The sequence below is a fragment of the Colletotrichum karsti genome, assembly GCF_011947395.1.
Source record: "Colletotrichum karsti strain CkLH20 chromosome Unknown Scaffold33, whole genome shotgun sequence".
In the NCBI taxonomy this organism is placed as follows: domain Eukaryota; kingdom Fungi; phylum Ascomycota; class Sordariomycetes; order Glomerellales; family Glomerellaceae; genus Colletotrichum; species Colletotrichum karsti.
In genome coordinates, this window is record NW_024065933.1 from 188,038 (window position 1) to 206,817 (window position 18,780).

General features: G+C 51.3%; 5 protein-coding genes across 5 annotated transcripts; 2 read left to right on the top strand and 3 right to left on the bottom strand.

Annotated features, from left to right (window-relative positions):
* Positions 1-191: 191 nt before the first annotated feature.
* On the bottom strand, positions 192-1,364 carry CkaCkLH20_09321 (uncharacterized protein; the record flags this gene model as incomplete). Its single annotated transcript, XM_038892036.1, has 1 exon — positions 192-1,364. One exon carries the CDS (start codon positions 1,362-1,364, stop codon positions 192-194), a length of 1,173 nt encoding a protein of 390 aa, XP_038742619.1.
* Positions 1,365-4,122: 2,758 nt separating this feature from the next.
* Positions 4,123-10,460, bottom strand: CkaCkLH20_09322 (ankyrin and het domain-containing protein; the record flags this gene model as incomplete). Its single annotated transcript, XM_038892037.1, has 5 exons — positions 4,123-4,688; positions 4,745-5,180; positions 5,489-5,649; positions 8,450-8,545; positions 8,606-10,460. The coding sequence occupies 5 exons, from the start codon at positions 10,458-10,460 to the stop codon at positions 4,123-4,125; spliced, it is 3,114 nt and encodes a 1,037-aa protein (XP_038742620.1).
* A 2,826-nt stretch (positions 10,461-13,286) lies between these two features.
* CkaCkLH20_09323 (uncharacterized protein) lies at positions 13,287-14,713 on the top strand (the record flags this gene model as incomplete). Its single annotated transcript, XM_038892038.1, has 3 exons — positions 13,287-13,748; positions 13,804-14,370; positions 14,435-14,713. The coding sequence occupies 3 exons, from the start codon at positions 13,287-13,289 to the stop codon at positions 14,711-14,713; spliced, it is 1,308 nt and encodes a 435-aa protein (XP_038742621.1).
* An 869-nt stretch (positions 14,714-15,582) lies between these two features.
* CkaCkLH20_09324 (uncharacterized protein) lies at positions 15,583-16,959 on the top strand (the record flags this gene model as incomplete). Its single annotated transcript, XM_038892039.1, has 2 exons — positions 15,583-16,337; positions 16,398-16,959. The coding sequence occupies 2 exons, from the start codon at positions 15,583-15,585 to the stop codon at positions 16,957-16,959; spliced, it is 1,317 nt and encodes a 438-aa protein (XP_038742622.1).
* A 957-nt stretch (positions 16,960-17,916) lies between these two features.
* Positions 17,917-18,597, bottom strand: CkaCkLH20_09325 (uncharacterized protein; the record flags this gene model as incomplete). The annotated part of the gene is made up of 1 exon (XM_038892040.1): positions 17,917-18,597. One exon carries the CDS (start codon positions 18,595-18,597, stop codon positions 17,917-17,919), a length of 681 nt encoding a protein of 226 aa, XP_038742623.1.
* Positions 18,598-18,780: the final 183 nt, after the last annotated feature.

The window sequence follows — 18,780 nt, forward strand, 5'->3', positions numbered from 1 at the left end:
ATGGAATTTGCTCAACAGATCTTCGAATTGAAAGATGCATTTGCTCAACTGAGCAGCTTTTAGAGAACTTGGCTGCATAGTGTGTTACTATCTCCTGTCTCCTTTTGTGATCACTTCGGTCGTTTACACATTGAAGCGCTCCTCTCAACTTTCCATAGCACATGATCCCCATCAACCACATTCTTACGACCTCAGGATGCGTTGTCCTGAATCATAGGCTGCAATGGTTCGAGCCGACCCCCTTGAGATTCTGCTTCTCGCATTCTCTCCTCCGCGCGAGCCAAGTCCTCGGCACTCAAGAGCCGCAGCCAGCAAGAGAAATACGACCCTAAGCCTGTGACTCTTCCATGCCCAGGAGGGCTCGCGAGGCCCAAGTGCGCGAGTCTGTGTCTGTCCCACACCGCGAATCCCAAGGACCGATATGGTTCGAAACCCGCATACTTGATCGGTGAGTGCGCACCCCTGCCCATGCTGTCCACGATCCAGAGACTATCCGTCGGCATTACCAGGTGCGATCTTCGCATCATAGCGGTATCTGGCGTTCGCATTGTTGCAGGTCTGAGATCCTTTAGCGACGACACCGGCGGCAACGGTAACGAATCGCGACGGCTTAATCCAGCGCCGCTCTTCCCGTCTTCCAAGGTCTGGAGGTAGTCGAGCACCGTCATGACCTCATGATACGCGGCTTTGAGATTGCTCGTTCTGCTGTCGTAGAAGCTCTCAAGGTCCAGACTGGCGCCGCACTCCGGGTCCTCAGGCGGACAAAGAACATCCGAAGTCCGCGCCGCCTGTCTCAGCTCGAGGACGAGTTGCACACGCCAGAGTGCCCTAAGAACCCGCTGTTCTTCCAGCCACGACGCGTTCTCCATCGGTTCTTCTCTAGACAGCCACTCGACACGCCCCATTTCTTTAGCAGCCGCCAGCTGCCGGAGGTAGTGCTCGATGCACGACCGGCTCAAGCAGTGGACCTGAGCCGCCGTCCTGAGCACGGCTCGCAAGACGCCGAGGGAGGGAACCTTGGTGGAGTCTCTCGTCGGGAGGTCGTAGCCCAGCTCTTCGCTCTTCCCGAGGACGATGCCCCCTTCTCGGTCCTTGATCTTGCGAATGATGTCGTTCAGGTTCGTCTTCTGGAAGGCGCCGGCGCGAAGTTGTATGATGAAGCGGATGATGTCTTGGGTCTGCGATGGGATCGTGCTCTCGGAGATTGCGGGCCAGAAGATCTCCTTGCTGTAGTGGTTGAAGATGCGGTATGAAGCTGGCGATGAGATGAGGAGGTTCCACACGCAATGGAAGTCGTCGATGTGCGTGAGGATGTGAATGAGGACCTCCGTTGGGAGGTTTTCGAAGCGTGAAGTTGGATCCATACTTTGATTCTATCTCGTACGGGTTTGCCTTGTGGTAGAGAGAAAGACAATACTGATGTTATCGATTCAAATGTGTGAGGTAGTTGGCTTGAAGTTAGGTGTTGATGAGTCGTGGACGTTCGACCCCGCATTCCGCCCCTAGCTAGGTACCTCGGATTCCGACTCAATTACAGCGAAAGACAAGGTTCCCTGTACCACTGCAGATCCACGTTGTGTCTTGACGTCAATCATTTTCATTTCAACCTTCAAGACAACGAACGATAGCTTAGCTCCTTTGTCATCAAGATCCCTGCCCTTCGACCTGGAGGTTGAGGCCATTCACGCCACCACATACGCCTGGAAGTTTATTAGGACGAAGATTTATTCTTTCAGGATGTTAGAATGCTTAAATTTTATCCGTTGGGTATGGCTACATGTCTGAGAGAGCAAAGTGGATGAGTAAAGGTAGCTAGCTGCCTTGTATTGCGCAGCGAATTGCAATTGCTAGCTTCTTGTTGTTCTTCGCCTATAGGTTTTCAGGTTGCCCAGCCTTGGGAAATAGGAGAATAACGAGCTTATTATAGCTGACTTAATATCACTGGAATCTGGTAGAAATGCGTGCTGCTGACCGAGAACGACTGAATTCACACTTCTGTATGCCTAACTTCACCCAACTGCTGCATATTGAGACTCTGAATGTTGAGTATCAATGATTTGATTACTGGATCACACCAATTTCTTCGAAGACTTGAACTTGGAATGGCATCTACTGCTATTTAGTGCGGCGCGTTGATTTGAGAGAAGTTTCAATTTGAGATTCAGAAATGCTTACGTTCAGCTTGCCGTGAGTGTCATCCAGTCCAAGCAGCCAACCTTGCCAATTTCTTACAATAAAACAACATCGCATCTAATCATCATAACATTTAATCTAATTAATGTATCAAAAATTGTCGGTTTCTATGTCATCGAATAATTGTGATTTTCAACAGTCTCGTATTGGCGTTGCGGAGTGAAGGGCTGGACCCCCATGCAGTCCCAGCTATAACACGTGACAGCTCATATGCAGTTTGCAGACACGAGTGGCTTTGTAAAGAACGAGAACTGGCAATGGCAGGTATGACTCGTAGGTGTTGGTTCAAAGTTATTGATCGTATGGTCGGAAGTTTGATGCTTGTTATCTGACCTTGATCCAGTTTTCGTCAAAAGTAATCTGTGCTTTTATTCCTCTGGGCAACCAACTTCATGCATTTTCCGATAAGTTCGGAATCGTCGTGCTTCTGTGAGGATGGCGCAGCACACCAGCCACTTCTGACCAGGCGAAGATCCTCGAGTTCAGAGACATGTCACTACACGTGATTGTTTTGTACGACGAGTCCGACAGACTCGGACTCGGTAAGAGTACGAGATGTACGAGAATACCGGCAACTACCCACTTTGAGGTATTCACCCTCTTGATTATTGATCAAGAGGTATATTACTGAGAGACTGCGCCGTCATAGTTTGCTTCTGGCTTCGTACACCGTTCCATCAGATTTTAGCCATTTTCAAGCATTTGAAAGTGTGGCCCCTGAGCCGTCCACCTAGACTGTGAGAGACACCATCCGAACATCTCGGCAAGCCGTACACAGCGCACACCCTATCGACTATCCGAAACAACAGAAGACGAACGGGGCTGGTGGCCAGCCAGCACGCAACGAATGGCTTGAAGTACAAGCGGGCCAGCCATCGACAAACCTGTCCATGGCCCTTATGACGCCACCTGAACGTTGGTCACCTTCGCTTTCCATCATGGTCTGCCACGGCTTTTGATCAGAGGGAAATGGCACGAAACGGGCAGGAAAATTTCTGAGGCGGTCTAGCAAGCCCTCCCATCTCCGAATCACCATGGTCGACCGTAAGAGCGAGGCAAGACTGGAGGTAAGGAAGCTCTACAGTATATCCCCAGATCTACGTCGAAGACGAGCGCGCCCTCCACTCGGGCCTCCCTCTGAGCTTTCTTGCTAATTTCGAATTCGCAGATCCGTCAGAATGACGAAGGCCCTTGACTCTTCGATATCGCTCATGATCGCTGAAGTCTTCGAAGCTAGCACGAGAACTCGCTAGACCATCTCGACCTCTTTTTCGACATGACCTCCTCCAATCGACGATTCGAAGTCTTCCGACCGACGAAACAGTGTTCTGCGAGCTGCTTGAGAATATGTTCGACAGCTAGAGACATTCCACTGCGGGTAACGACAGTATCTCTCCATGGTTCAGTGGCCCGGAAAGTACATATCACTCGACGACAATCGTGAGCATACTTACTATTCATCAACTCAAATGCTGGCCATAGTGAAATGGCATCGCCGGAATAAAAAGAAGAGCGAGGACGTTGCTGCAAGTTTCCACGAACAAGAACAAGGTCGGGAAGAAGTTGAGGATTGGTTTGCCTATTGATTCGCCTTCGGAATCATAGTTGGGGTTGGGTTGATTAGGAGCTTATCCAAAGCCATTCAACGTCCTTGTCAGAAACAGACCGCCCTGGGAGACCTGGGAGTCTACTTTTGTGGTAGACAATCATGTACAAGATCATGGAGTGGTAACACATTGTATGGAGGAATGTGTTCCAGGGTCAGGCATTGTGAATGGTCATCGCAAATGAGTAGTCAGGGAGACACGTTGCGCTTTTGCCATATGCAGTTATAACAAACTTACACAGTCAGCTACCATCTGTTACAGTTATCAAATACCACACGCGTTCAAATCACACATGGTTCTATGCACTGCCGAAGCTCGTTTGTCACGGACACATATCGCTGAATTCCATTGTAGGATCTCTGATCCACGCGCGGTGCTCGTCGTCTAGCAATCCATACGTCTTTCCATAGAGGTTACTCGACCAAGCGTCCAGCCACCACTGACTGGGCAGCTGCTTAAGAAGCATGCAAAAGTACAAGAAAATGACCAAAGCCTTTTGCCTTGATTCTCGTAGCAGTGGAAGAAAATCATCCGCAACCATCGCAATCCAAACAAACACGTCTGTAATGTCCTGTGGCTCGGTGCACTCGTAGAAGACTCCGTACGACTTGTAAAGCTCGTTGATCGCATGGTTGTAGATGGCAAGAAGCCCATCGTCTCGCTCCGAGGCGTTGATGTTCGCCTCAAGATCCCCGAGGTGCGTGTGGTGGTACGGCCTTTCCCGGGTCTGGAAGTGTCTCGTCGTTCGTGTGATAATAGGTGAAATCAGTAGGTTGTCGTTCGGCTCTCCCACAAGATACCGGGTCCCGCAGAACAACACAATCCAGTCCGGCGACTGCTCCACGCCGGCCAGCGGCGCATCGCTCAAATGCTGAGAATTCGCAAGCACTGTCAAGGAAGCACAAATTAGTTAAGGATCTCCTCAAGAACCAATAAGTACTTACCAATGTAAATGGTCAGCACGGAGAAGATGAACAACTGTGCTTTGTTGCTCTCATGAACCTCCTGCATCAACCCCACTGCCGTTCTGGAAGACATCTCGTGGTGGGCCATAGACTTCTGCAGAAGGTAGTCTTTTCTCTCCGGACACAGATGTCCCAGATGAAGTGCTGCGAGAGAGAGGACGCTACGCATCACATAATCGCACTCGACCCCTAGTTTGATAACATTCATCCGCCAGAACTCTCGCATCAGCGAGTTTTCTGATAGGGTGTACGCCGTAAAGTTGCAGTAGTGATGCAAAAGCTCGAGGTCGAGAAAGTTCAAGTCTCCTGCGTGTTGCGAAAGAGAGAACATCGGATCCCGAGACGGGGACGAAAGGAAGCCACAGGCCACGCCATGCTTGATGCAATTCTTGCATGCTGGTCGTTGCTCGTCACACTACATTAGGTACGTCAGTCATTTTGTTTCTGCAACTCAAACGACTTTAACTTGGAAATAGTTATCCCGTCGGCTTGCTACGCAGCTTCGACCTTTAGGGGCACGGGCGTGGTGGACTCGGATCCGTAGATTGCAAAGCTCCCGGGTTTCCGAGCCGCACAAGCAAGCAGCCAAGTGTAACATTCTTGATAATAAACAAACGCATAAACTGACCTTAATCTTTCTCGATTTACAAGTTTTGCAACCAGTCCGTGTCTTGGGATGGGATCGTCTCGATAGATTCGACTGCATGTTCGTAGTCTTCGTACTCGGGAGTTGTCCGCGTTTCTCTGGGCGTGTACGCGTACAGTCTCGGGACAGTAGGCAGAACCGCGCAGGATAGAGGTTGGCATCTCTGCAACGAAAATAGCCTCAGTTGGCAGGAATCCTGTACCCAGCCAGAAGCTCGAGAGTGCGAAGTCGTTCTCGGCTGTCAATACAAAGGACATGGAATCTCAAGGGCGATTAATAGAGGGGATGCATAATCCACACCGAATCCGCGGAGCCCTTCGTAATATGGTCGTACTCGCACTTCCTCGGGTTTCCCAAGGGGCTAAGCAGGACAGGCTAATTCAATTGGGCAAACCTGGCGCCACATTGGCCTTTTACCTGGCCCAAATCGCCCGCTGATATCCGCTGAGTCATACAATATTGAGCGTAAACAAGGAGGAGGTTCTTCTCCCTATTGCCTTACGGACGGACTACAGGTGTGTGTTGGTCGCCGACTATACCGTAGCTAAAACCCGCCGTCAGCTGCCTCGAACGAGGGATATGCCATCATAATGATACTGCCCATCTGGAATCGTCTGACGGTCATAACTCCGAAACTTAACGGCCATAGCCGTCCAACCAAATCATTGCATACATAACCGTTAAGCTACGGTAGAGCAGGGTCTGAGCGTGTTGAAATCGGCTCGTCTATCCGACCACACCACCTCTTCCAGCTGCAGGGAATCTGCGATCCACGAACGTGCCCAATCTCACGCGTGAGATATGCTAGAAACTCACGAGCAGAAACTGAAGTTCCCCAGGTGTTCGCCTCTTGAGCTAAAGAAAGAACTGCACGCGCCATTGCCTCGGCTTGCTTACCTCTCTTGATCAGCTGCTACCAGAGACGTGAATCTTGGCAGACAGTAAGGCTGCAGCGGTCTGAACCATGAGGCACAACGTCTCATCTAGTGAGCATCACAACACTATTTCGACGCGTCTAGCCTCTTGTGGTAGCGGGACGCGCCATAAGTAAAGACACGGAGAAGTCTGATAGCCTGTGATAGGTCGCTACAGATTTAGTTCGGAGGTTCAGTCGAAGTCTCGAGTCATTGTTGTGCCTACGCGAGACCCCATATCAATCTCTAATCGACGGCCATCTATAAACCCGTGCACAATTTTGGTGGTTTGATGCGGCATTCGCCAGTCTGTGCCGGAGGTCGACCGGGGGCATCGCGCACGTCTAAAGCACGGCCACGTTTGACTGACACCCCCTGGACCGTGAAGCAAGCCACGAGCCACTGACAGAACCTAACTGCCAATGAAGGGTCAGGTTTAAGCAAAGGCTAATCCACCAATTGTGTCAGTGGTCGTTCCGGTTGGAAATCGTGTCAAAAGAGATTGGAGGAAGTATCGATGCCATCGTTCGCTTAGATGGTGGAAAGCTGAAGATGGTGTGTCAAAGCTCGGCCGAGAAATCAGTACGTGCTTGCGACTGGATCATCAGCATCCGGGAATTTGCCAAATCTTGCTGCTGGGCGTGTTTGTGAGTAGCAAGAGCCGGGAACTGTCCAAATGCGGTTAGGTGCGACTGGCCGTGTGTGGTGCTGATCATGGCACTTGTCTTGTTTCTTTTCACGGGATAGAATAAGGTGTTGCTTGATCGATCTCGGGGACCAAGGGCCGTATTACTGAAATTGATTCCGCAAGTATGACCGGTTAGGGTCGACGGCTTAATCGGTCCTTTTGTAACCGAGTCATTTTGCGGGCCAAGGTTTGCGTCGTTTAGTTCATTCAATGCAGCAGTCTAAGAGTAATTCGACCGCAGAATTTGGTGTCTTCGGAGAGAGTCCGGCTGCATATCCGGTGGTTTCCGGGCATATCCGGACGAACGCCGGCCGAGAGTATCCACCTTTATACCGGATGTTATGCAAGTCATTCTTTTCTTCAGCCTAACTCCCCGACACAACTGCTCAATACACTGGCTATAATGAAACTTGCAACAAGGTCCGAGCTCTGAAACCAAAAGGGAACAAAAATGATCTAGCCCGGACTTGAACCGGAGACCTTCAGTGAACCGCAGGAAACATCGTGAAATAACTTCAAGCTGTTAGACTGACGTGATAACCAACTACACCACCAGACCAGTTGATGCGTTTCTCCTTTGTCAAGTCGACTCGATTTTGGACTGCTGGAGGAGGAGTTCGTTGAGATCCGCTCTGGAGGAGTTGTTCACGATGGTGGAAAACATGCCCTAGGTGGAGACATTGGGATCAATTCCCCGCCCCCAATCCCACTTGTATGTACAATTACCAAGCGATTACTATTGGCAAAGGCTGTGGAGGACCTTCGTCCCCGACCACGCAAGCTTGAAGGACTGTCGAGCGTGCTCTGTTGTCGAAGATCGTGGCGGACATAGCTCAGTTGGGAGAGCGTCAGACTGAAGTGGACTCAAGTCCATCAAACTTCAATCAACAAAATCTGAAGGTCTTGTGTTCAATCCACAATGGCCGCATCTTCATCTTTTGCCGTCATGAACAACTGTCGTCGTTGTTGTGAGATACGGTGCTGCTTTTTGGTGGCGTATCCGTACTTAGTTACAAGTTACGCTTTGCCCCAGCCTCCCGAGCTGAACTTCCAGGCCACGGACTTGCCAGATATCTGTACCCAGATGCAATGTGTGTGTTAGTAAGTAAGTATGATCAATTCCTTGGAATAATGGTTTATTACAGAAATAAAAGAAGATTGCGTGGCCATTAATTAACCCAATCACATACCGGACCTGAACAAGGCCAGACGACCGAGCTCTTCCTCGCTCATCAAAAGAAATAAATGGTGCAATTTTGGTGGTTTTATTTAGTTTAGTCAAGTGTGACTAACAACTGTTGTAGTTGCGATGGATATCGCCATTAGTAGGGGCCGGACGAAACCGGTAACAAGAAGCACCAAATAAAACAAAAACATTTAAACGGGAAATAAGGCTACCATTTACTCTAGCGAGATCTCGGTTTGGGTATACTTACCAGATGTAAGCGCCTCTCCATCCATGACACCACTCACATATGCATCGCCGACCAATTCGTACAAACCATTCGTTGTTGGTCTGATGATGAGTGGCACTTCAGAACCAAAAAGCAAACAAACATAATCGCCCTTCCGGCCCTCTCGGGGTATCATACAAAGTCGGCCTTCCGCCGTCGAGGAAAGTCTTCTCGGAGTCGCGGCCGAAAGAATGCTCATCTCAACTGCCTGCCCCGAAACAACGAACCTTATCCTGGCCATTTCCGCCTCTTCCGGGTCCTCAGAAGTCAACCAGACCTCCATGCCGGTGATCATGGTCTTCACATGCCCCGACATGTCGACGTCGATGCGGTCGCTGAGCTGGCTTCTCTCGCACGTCATCGTCTTCCAGAAGGCATCCAGGCGCTCGGCGGACATGTCATTGATATTCTCGGAGCCGCACGCAAGTTTCACGCATTGTCGGTAGTAGTTGAGGGATCTCCAGGCGTTTCTGGAGTGATAGCTGTCGACGAGATGCAGCGGGTGCGGTACTCGCTTGGGCGCCGGCGGGAACGGCAGTTCAGGCCAGAAGATGCCGTCTTCCTTGACCGTGTCGATGATCATACCGGTACACCTGAGGACCTTGTCATCGATGATCTGAACGTTCGGCAAAGCTATCCCACCGGCCGAGAACTTTCCATACCGTACACTGTAGCTCGGCAGGGAATCGACTTCTTGGTTCCTCAGGTCCGGAACCCACGACGGCAACCCGGGCAAGCGCCGTTTCTGCCATCGAATGTACGGGCGAAGGTACCACGGTGCCATGGCGTCGGCAACGAGTTTCTGTGGCGCCAACGATAAGATATTCAAGTTGCGTTTCTCTAGGAGCTGGGATTTGGCGAAGCGTAAGTAGCAGTCTTGGACTGACAATGCGTACAAGTTGTCTTGAGAGATGATGCTGTCCTTTTCGACGTCCGATGCATGTCCAAATATCCCCAGGATATGATCTCGCGGGTCGCTGCAGGCGAATGATCTGGTGGCTTTGACCCCATCCATCAGAGTGACGGGCTTCTTGCCGCGGTACCAGTGGCTGAGGCGCATCAAGGAAAGGTTGTAGAGTCGCCCAGGAATGAAAGCCACTGTCCTGTCGGTAAGTGATCCGTCGTTAGGTAAAGCTTGGATTCCGAACGTCGCCATACGCAACGCAAGCTCTGCCACAGACTCAAACGGCATTTCCAGCTTGCCGCAGTAGAGCACGGTCTTCTCATTGAGAACGGCTTCCTGATAGACCCATTTCCTTTCAAACCAGCTGTGATTCAGCAACGACCGAAGAGGCTTCCAGTCCATGCCCTTGGTAGTCGACTTTCCCTCATCAAAGCGTTCGGTATTGCGTTGGCCAAGCAACTCTGCGCTCTCCCTGTTCTTCTTGGGGTCATCCACGACTTCCGGGATGAATCCCAGAGCCTCTTCAACCAGTTCCGTTACCCCATCGAGGTCCTTGTCATCGCTTCCCAGCCAGATCAAAACAGAAGCAGCCCTGGAGTAGATCTCGGTCATCCGAGCGATCTGATGCGTCTTCTCCTGGGTGTTTTGTTGATCAATGCAGATGGAGTCCGCCCACAGAACAAACTCTTCGTCGGGCCGGCGCCAGCGCTTAAGTGCCTCGAAGAGAGTCCTTGTGATCTGCATCTCGCCGTCGTCGCATGTGATGTAGGCATGGTCTCTGAGGTCGCCCCAAGCGTACGACACGGCATGATACGGCGCCGGGTCGTCAATCGAGACGGTGGTGAGCTTCACCCGAACCTCTTCGCCATCTCGCCCCGGAAGGAGATGGAGCTGCCGGAAATAGCCCTCATCAAGCCGGGCATGTACGTATCGGGGACGTCGCCGGATTAGCCTCTTCACGCGGGACAACAGGTCGCGGCATGCGTTGGGGACGAACGCGTAACAAACAAGGGGTGCCGCAAGGACAAGCGTTGCCCCGAGCGTAAAATGTCGTAGAGGGCCATTGCTGAGGCTGTCGATGAATAGCATTTCAACTAACACGAGTGTCCCGGCCGGCTGGGTGCCCAGCTTGGACATGGGACTCCTATCTTTGCGCGCTTTTTGTCTCCGTCAGCAATCCGGCTCACCCCTGGAATTTGCGGAGTCGTGATTCAGACGAACGTGGCCGCGGATCCGAATCGGCATTTGCATTGGCCAATCAAATGTTTCTTGCCGGGCTGAAAATACCCACCACCTCCAATTCACATGGCGTCCAGACAGTCGTGTTCGGCATCGCAAGTTGGAACTGGACTGAATTTGGTAGTGTAAGCGCCAATGACATGAAAAACTAGAAGTCTAATCAAACTTCAAAAATGGCGTTATCTTTTCAATCTAACTTCTAGCAGTTCAGTTGACTGTTTCTATTCCCGCAGTACTGGTGTACAGGGACATCCGATCTCGCAGCAAACATGGCAGTAATGGGTTCGTGTTTCTCGTTTGGAGGCCGATAAAAAGTCACAAGCTCCGGAAGGTGGAGGACATAAAAGGGAGTGCCATCATCCCCTTCCCGTGAAGATTAATTATCAGCATCATGTGGAATGATGGCTAAGCTCCCGGGGAGGAACACCGACTTGCCTAATTCATGATTGCTTGTATCGTCGACTGATGACTCAGCGGAATTCCCTTGCGCGCAAATAGCCATCCTGGGAAGTTGTGTCGCGGGTACACGAATAATGCAGCTATTAATTGTTAAGCTTTGCCCCTGTCATGGGGTTGTGACATGGATTCCAACAATCTCCCTGCGTCATTATGCCCCATTGCCTTTCTTCTTGCATGCCAACGGAAATATTTGCCGTAAGTTCTCCTGAGAAGTCATGTAATGTGTAGGAGCGGGCACGTGGAGAACAATACTTGAGAATGAATATGAGACTTCACAGCATTTTTTAGCAATGCTGATCGTTTACGCCAGAGCTCAACCGAAGCAACGTCGGCCATCCGGATGAAGGAACAAAAAGGAGAATTCACATTGATACTGACTTGGGTCTTGTCAGTAGCCGACCGATGGTATAGGTCCTGCACTTTTGCCTTGGTGACTCCGGAGCCAAGAGCTGCGGATGCAATGAGGTCGAAGCTACTCAAAGTTCAGCAGCGGCGTTTCCGTCAGTAGAGGACATCTAGTTCCAAATCACTCCGAACGCTTCCTGCAATCGGGCCTTCTCAAAGCACGCGCAAAATCGCGTCTATCGCGCGTCCTGCTGCAACAAGGTAACATGCCATTCGCGTGACCCCGCGATGAATATTTTTAGCTTGCCCAGACTTGCACACGGCAGATCTTTACCGGGCCCAGAGCCTTGGTAGCCTATGGCTTTCACTTGTTCGGGGCCTTGTGGGTGAGCAATTTCAAGCAACAAGACGGTTTCCCCACGCCCGATTATTGCCCCGGAGCGACCGTTATCTGGAGCGTGATGACATTCTTAGCGCCCGTCTTCGCTTGCAATTAGCCCAGTAGGCTAACAAACAAGCAAACCAATTGAAAGACAACAAAATCCGCGTCAAACTCCCGAATCCCGTACCGTCTAGATACCGGACGGAGTAGCCCGTCCTCTGAAGGGCAGAATGGGTCAGAGGAACAACGAGCAGACCTATGCTCAATCATTTAGATTGAGTGGGAAAATTGATGGACATAGATAGGTACAGATAAGCAATCTGTAACAAGGAGTCCATATCTATTGATTATGAGGCCAAGAATATCAGTGTTGGATCAAGGCAGTGCCGTGTTTCAGCGCCAAGCGAGGGATACTATGACGGCGGTCAATCATCAGACGACCAAAGACTCTCGAGAGCCATAGCTTCTACTTCGCCACCGGACGGGGTCTTACTATTCATATCATATCAACGCACGGAAGAAAATAACCCAACCACGAGAAGTGATTCGGTTCATCAATCAAGTGAAAACGAAATCATAACTGGGATACCGACGGGATGGACTCAACGGGTAATCACTTGGCAGCGAATTGTTTTGCTTGTCATGAACCCAGATATTTCCTCACTGAGAAACCCGTTTTAGTTGACCATTCACTGCCCCGGGTGGTTTTCTGCTTCTCGCGTGCTCCTGTCGTGTGGAGAGGGGCAGGCAGTACACTACGCATAATGCCCCTCTCGTTGTGTTGGGGATCCATTTCTCCAGTCTGTCATCAGCCCTACAGGGTCTGCTTCTCGAAGCTCGCTTAGATTAGCTTCTTGTTGATGATTATTTGCCCTCGGCAGTGCCAGAGATGGACGCGGCCAACGTCAGGTGTCAGATGATACGCGCAGTTGATTCTGCGAGACCACGCATCTAGCGGTCGCTCCGACCGCCTAGAAGTGCATTCGTCTCAACTGGGTGATGATCTACCAACAGACAGCGTGATACCCCTTTCCAGCGTTGTATTCTTCAAAAACAAAGTTCTGTCTAGCAGCATGACGTGGGGAGAAAAGCGGCCCGTCAGCCCAGAAATAAACTCATCCCTGCCCATACCAACAACTCGTTCGTCTCTTCTCCATGTTCACTATCAACGCCAGGCACAATTGTTCCTATTCTCTGGGAAGCTTGGATGGACTTGACAACGGCCCACGGCATGACCATGGGGGGAGCTGTCTTCAACCTGAGACAAACGTGGTGGGCAGTTGATCTAGTCGTGCCTATATCGAAGCAATAATAGGACTCAGCGCAGATATCGTGAGTAATGTGAGCATCGTGTATAAGTACAGATGGTTGAGAACACCATGAATGTTTCCATCAAGAGTCTGTCTCTCACCACATCCTTCGTTTCTATCAACCACAGTCGTTCTCTTTGAACTTTTCAGTCTTTTATCTTGTCCTTCTTTTTTACCATCATGCCTTCCGCTCTCTCTTTCAAGCACCTTCTCTTGGGTGCAAGCCTGCTACCGAGCCTGGCTTTCTCTTCTCCAGTCGCCAACCCGGGCCGAATCGAAGTTCCCGCTGCCCTCGAGTCCATCGTGCCAGACATCATCCAACATGGACCTCTGGATGATGCAGCGCTGGAGCGCCTGCAAGAGTCTCTCACCGCGAGCACGCGCCCAACTCCGACGCCAAAGCCCGAGAGAGTCAAAAGGCAGGCGACTAGCACAGCTCAGGGCTCGCTCACCATCGCAACCAGCGACGCTTTTGTCTCCGTGGACGTCGGCGACATCAACCTCATCGACAACAACCCGGCCAATTGCCACTCTCAGACCTTGAATGGCCCGATCCAGGCACTACACACTTGGATGGGCTCCACCAACGTTCGTGCGATGAACATTACTGCCTCCGGTGGAAACACCACCGCCATTACTTCTGTAAGTTTACACTTAGCGTCTATCATAGACATGTTCTCTAACTGATCTTCCATAGAAACTCGACGAACCATTCGATGCCGGAGCATTCACCTTCGACAACAACGAGCGCATCAAGGAATTCTGGATCCTGGAGAACCGCGGCTCTTTCCTCGGCTTCAACTTCACCACCGCCAGCGGCAAGACATACTCCGCCATGGCCCAAACGATCCGCGACCCGCCTCCGATGGTCAAGGTCCCCATCGGCTCCGGCATCCTCGGCCGCATGCGCGTGCAGTACTGCGACATCGGTCTCATCGGCCACGTCGGCTGGGACTTCATCGATGACCTGCAGTCCGTGAGCATCAGCAACCTCGCCTACTCCGGCTTCACCGACAACATCATGCCCTCCGGCCCCGGCACCACCGTCACCGTCGGCTCCCAGATCCTCGACAACCGCAACTCCAGCACGGAGCAGATGATCACCATCCAGACTACCGACGCCGTCACCAAGTCGCACACCATCAGCGTCGCCAACCAGTGGCAGGTCGGCGGCAAGGTTGCGGTCGAGGCTGAGGCTGGTATCCCCTTCATCGGAAAGACCAAGGTTACGACTGAGTTCAACTGGCAGGTCGGCAAGACCACGGTAAGTCTTCGCTCACCATCTGTTGTGTAACCCAGATCCTGTGCTGACTATGTGTTACGCAAAGACCGAGGATGACATGCAATCCGAGACGTTGACCAAGTCGTCTACCGTCAACCTCAAGTGCCCCGCCAAGAAGTACTGCGTGGGCTCATCCTTCTACACCAACTTCAAGATGGACGTCGACGTCGAAGCCACCTTCCGCGCTAAGACCAAGTCTGGAAAGGAGTTCTTCTGGGTGCAGAAGGGCAAGTACTCCGGCGCTGACTCCCTCGCATTGCAGCTGCAGGTTGATGAAGCTGACGGCGTGATCGGCCGCCGAGTCTCGACTGTCAGGCAATTTTGATACCCCCACTTTTTCTTTTGCAAGAGCTGCTGGCAGGAACATGACAACCTACCTAGAGTAGAGTAGAGCGCTGTACTTTTATCCCCTTGACTGGGAGGTGCGATGGACACGACATTCGTTTTTAGGACACATGATTGGCACGAGACAAACACTCTTTTGATGATAGAAACACGAATTTTTGAAATTTGACCGTTCGATTTCGAGCTCACACTTCCATACTTTTAATTTTATACCCTGAGTCGGTGATTCGTGGCCGGTGCCGGTTGAAGTTGGTAGTTGAAGCCACGTCGTCAATCCGGTCCCGTTCAGAGGATTTCTCATCGTGCAAGCATTGTGATTGAGCTTTGAAGTCCTGAACCACCAGCTTCTGTATGCAGTTCATCGAAGGATATTCAAGATCTTACGTCATTGGTAGCACTAATCGTCGTCCGATAGGCGTCTTACTGTCAACTGACAAGGCAGTCTAGGGCTTCAGGACTTCGGCAGTGGTCGGTGATCGACAACGTCAGCCCAACAAATGTCTACCACCATCCTTATTATTTGCTGGCCTTGTCCAGAACACCACTGGACTCTTGAGTGCATCAGCAAGTGTGACCCATGAAGGATTGTGGCTCCCTCCAACAGCATGGAGTTGCCGTCACAAATTTTCATTCTTCAGAGGCGCGCGAGTCTGCTCCGGGCGCGGTACCCGCGTCGTAGAAACGTCATGTCATGATAAGAACGGGCAATTGTGTTCGAATCTTTGGATAGAAGCTTTGCTCCAGACCTTTCTACCAACCTCAGCGATTGCGAGATTCGTTCTCATCAACGTGCAGTACATGTCACCCTCCGGGCTCAGGCGAAGCTTTGTCTTAGTCAACTGAACCCCAATGTCCATCCTCTCTGACCTTTCTCCGGGTCTCTTTCCAAGAGACCCCGGCACATTCGAATGCCAAACCGCACGAGCACCAGATTACTATGGCCTTGGCAATCGGCTGGGAATCTACTTCGCCTGGGGTAACGCCTACATCGCCAACACCATGCTCGCAAGCGAGATCGCCGGCGCATCGGACACGAACAACATTTTCCTTCTCGTCATCCTCATCGCCATGATCAAGTGCAGCAGCGCAGGCATGCTGACACACATTGACGGTCTGATTCTCATGCACCTCAGCGGCGGTTTCCTCTTCGGCACGCTCAGCATGTGGGGTTACCGCACCCGGCAGTATTTCGACAATGGACCGCAGGGTATTCGCTTCTTCGGCGGCTTCGGGACGCACTCGAGACTCATCGTGAGCTGCATGATCAGCTCGTATGGGCTTTGGTATTGGATGTATGGAGTGGTGGGTGGTCTTGTTCATATGGGCAGTCCTGAGGAGACTGGCGACTTGGAAGTTGACCCGCCTAATCCCCCAGAATGCGAAACGCTGTACACATTCATGTTTGCCAAGGTTCGGGCGGACGGTGGTATTAGAATCTTTTACATCATCATGTGTATCGGCTGTATCATCTACTACGGAACCATGCTTCTCATCTCTAGTATTGCCGGCTGGGCTCGGGCCACGAGGATGCTGTCCCTATTCAAGCAAAAGCGATGGGCCGAGTCGTCCAGGTTGAAATTTGCGACGGGTTTCAAGTATAGAGAGTAAGTCGTTACCTGGGCTGCAGGGAGTTTGACTTCACATGCTGACGCTTTCTCTCGCAGGCTTGAAGTCCTCTTTCGATGGCTGCGCTGGCTCAACCTAGCCTTCCTCATTTACTCCATGCTTCTCGTCGAGTTCACCCTCAACTTCAATCACGTGAACGCGGTACTGGGTGGTCCACACAATAACGAACTGCACCTTCCGGCCCAACTTCTTCCTCTACTCATCGGATCTTTTGGCTTCGTACGCACCTGCTACCTCCTCTTTGAATCCTGGCGGTCACCTGAAGACATCGATCCCTCTCTCTCAGCGCCACCGACCCCTGTCGCAGCACGAACAATGCACACCCGCGATGTGTTGTTGCTGTTTTCGCCGGCCATGGCTCGGAGACCTACGACGTTTCACGACCCCGATGAGATTGACAAAACTGCGAAGCAGAGAGGGTGGCCCGTCCGGTACTTGGTGGCATGGCTGCCTTGGTTAAGTCTTCTGGGATTCTTCCAGGAAAGACCCGCTCTAGAAGATAGAAAGAGACACAGCAAGGGCAGCGAAAACAGTGAAAGGGTTGATTCTAAGACCTCGGCCGAGTACAGAACCCGACGGTCAGTGAGTCGAGGGGTCTGATAGGTAGGCCCCGGATGGGGCATAAGGGCGCAAGAAAATCATGCTACCTCGTCAATTTTTGGGAGCGGGACTGGAAAACGGGGACTCTTTGAGTGTATAAGTTTCACATAAGAGGACTATGTATTGATATCTTCTGTATTAACACAATCGACAAATGAGTCTCCTCCTTCTTGAGCTCAATAGCTGTTCCTCATTGATGTTTATATTGCAGAACCTACCTATTCATCTGAACTTATAGGCATCGGCGCCGGATGCGTGGATGGTTGATACGCGGATGGCTATCTCCCATTTCTGTCTCGCATGCTTCGGGATCCCATGATCCTGATATAGTAATCGCGATGCCAATAGATCAGCAGGAAGATCTCAGTAGCAAACCTGCTCAATGGATCTCTGCATTGTTGTCATTCTTGTCGTTGATTTTGTCGTTATAGTTGTTGCTGTTGTTATCGTTGCCGTCGTCCATCATCACTCAGTGTCTCTCCTTGTTTATTCCGTGCAAGTACACGTATACAATGAATAAGACTTGAGCCTTTTGTCAACCTAGCGAGAGGAGGGCATTCACGATTGCAGATGGTCCGCTCCGCCTAGTATAACTATATCATCTTTACTGTCTCCTTCACTTCTCGAGATTTCCTTTCCGCCTTATGGAGCCGACCGAGGAACGCTTGTGTGATAAGGACACTCCCAGTATCAACGCCTCAAGGGGCGCGGCAATGAACCACGCAAATGAGGGGTCTGGTAGGTAATACGATTGCGGTTCCCTCTTTGGGGTGTTGTGAATGTTGGGAGAAGTGGTTCTAGGAGCGGTGTACGTATTAGTTGAAATTTCTTTTTAAAATTTTCTTATATTTAGACCGTTTTATATCCCTGGAAACTCGCAGCACTCGGGTCTTTTAGGAGGTACCCGGGGAGTGGTGTACAAATTGACGGGACCATCGACATTTCTCGCGTTGATGCTTAGAACATTGATCCATTCTCTTTCTTCATTTTCAAGCTGTCCTTCTCAGAGGTCCTTTCGGGGTAGTCTTCCCTCTTGGGCCACGGCCACCATCCCTCCATCGGCATGCCGTCGTACACGGCGTTGAAATTCTCCATCGGCTCCAAGCGTTCAAACTTGTACTGGTAGTAAGCCTTGGGGTAAGGCGAATAGTGAACGGCCCATGCAGAGTACACCATTTCGGGCTGCAGATCCGAGAGTCGGAACTGGGCGAGTGCCTTGAGGTCCCTTGCGCAGACGACCAACTCCGCCGCCCAGTTCGGATCATCACCCAGCTGCGAGAGGTAGTACAGGCGGCAGCATTTCCAGCCGTCTTTCTTGAGAAGATTGATGTCGGTTGCATCATCGACGCGGGATGCCTCGAGACAGACGTTTGCCTCGCTCCAGTGGAAGCCCTCTCTCATCAGACGGGGCATGTCTTTGACTCGGGCCAGGAGCTTGGCGTCCCACTGCAGGGCCGCTCTGAATGTGTCGCCTCTGCGGGATGGGATGGGTCGGGTGGCCATGTTCATTCTGAGCTTATTTGGCAACGATTGCCATTCTTCGGAGAGGAGGAGCGCAGTTTTCGGTCTTTGCAGTAGTGCATCGTATGATGGTGGCTGCTCCAAGCCTTCGGCGGGGGACGTTGTTTGATTGTTCATGGTGGTAGAAGAATGTTTCAACCCGGAGGTGCGTGATGTTGTGATGGAGATGTGTTTCGCGAGAGAGGTGTTGACGAGGATGAGGAAACGGCTTGTCAAATAAGAAAGGGGTGAGTCAACGGAGATTCCCTGAATACCTTGTGGGAAAGATTATCAGGGTATCGCCAAAGTCAATCAAGCTTT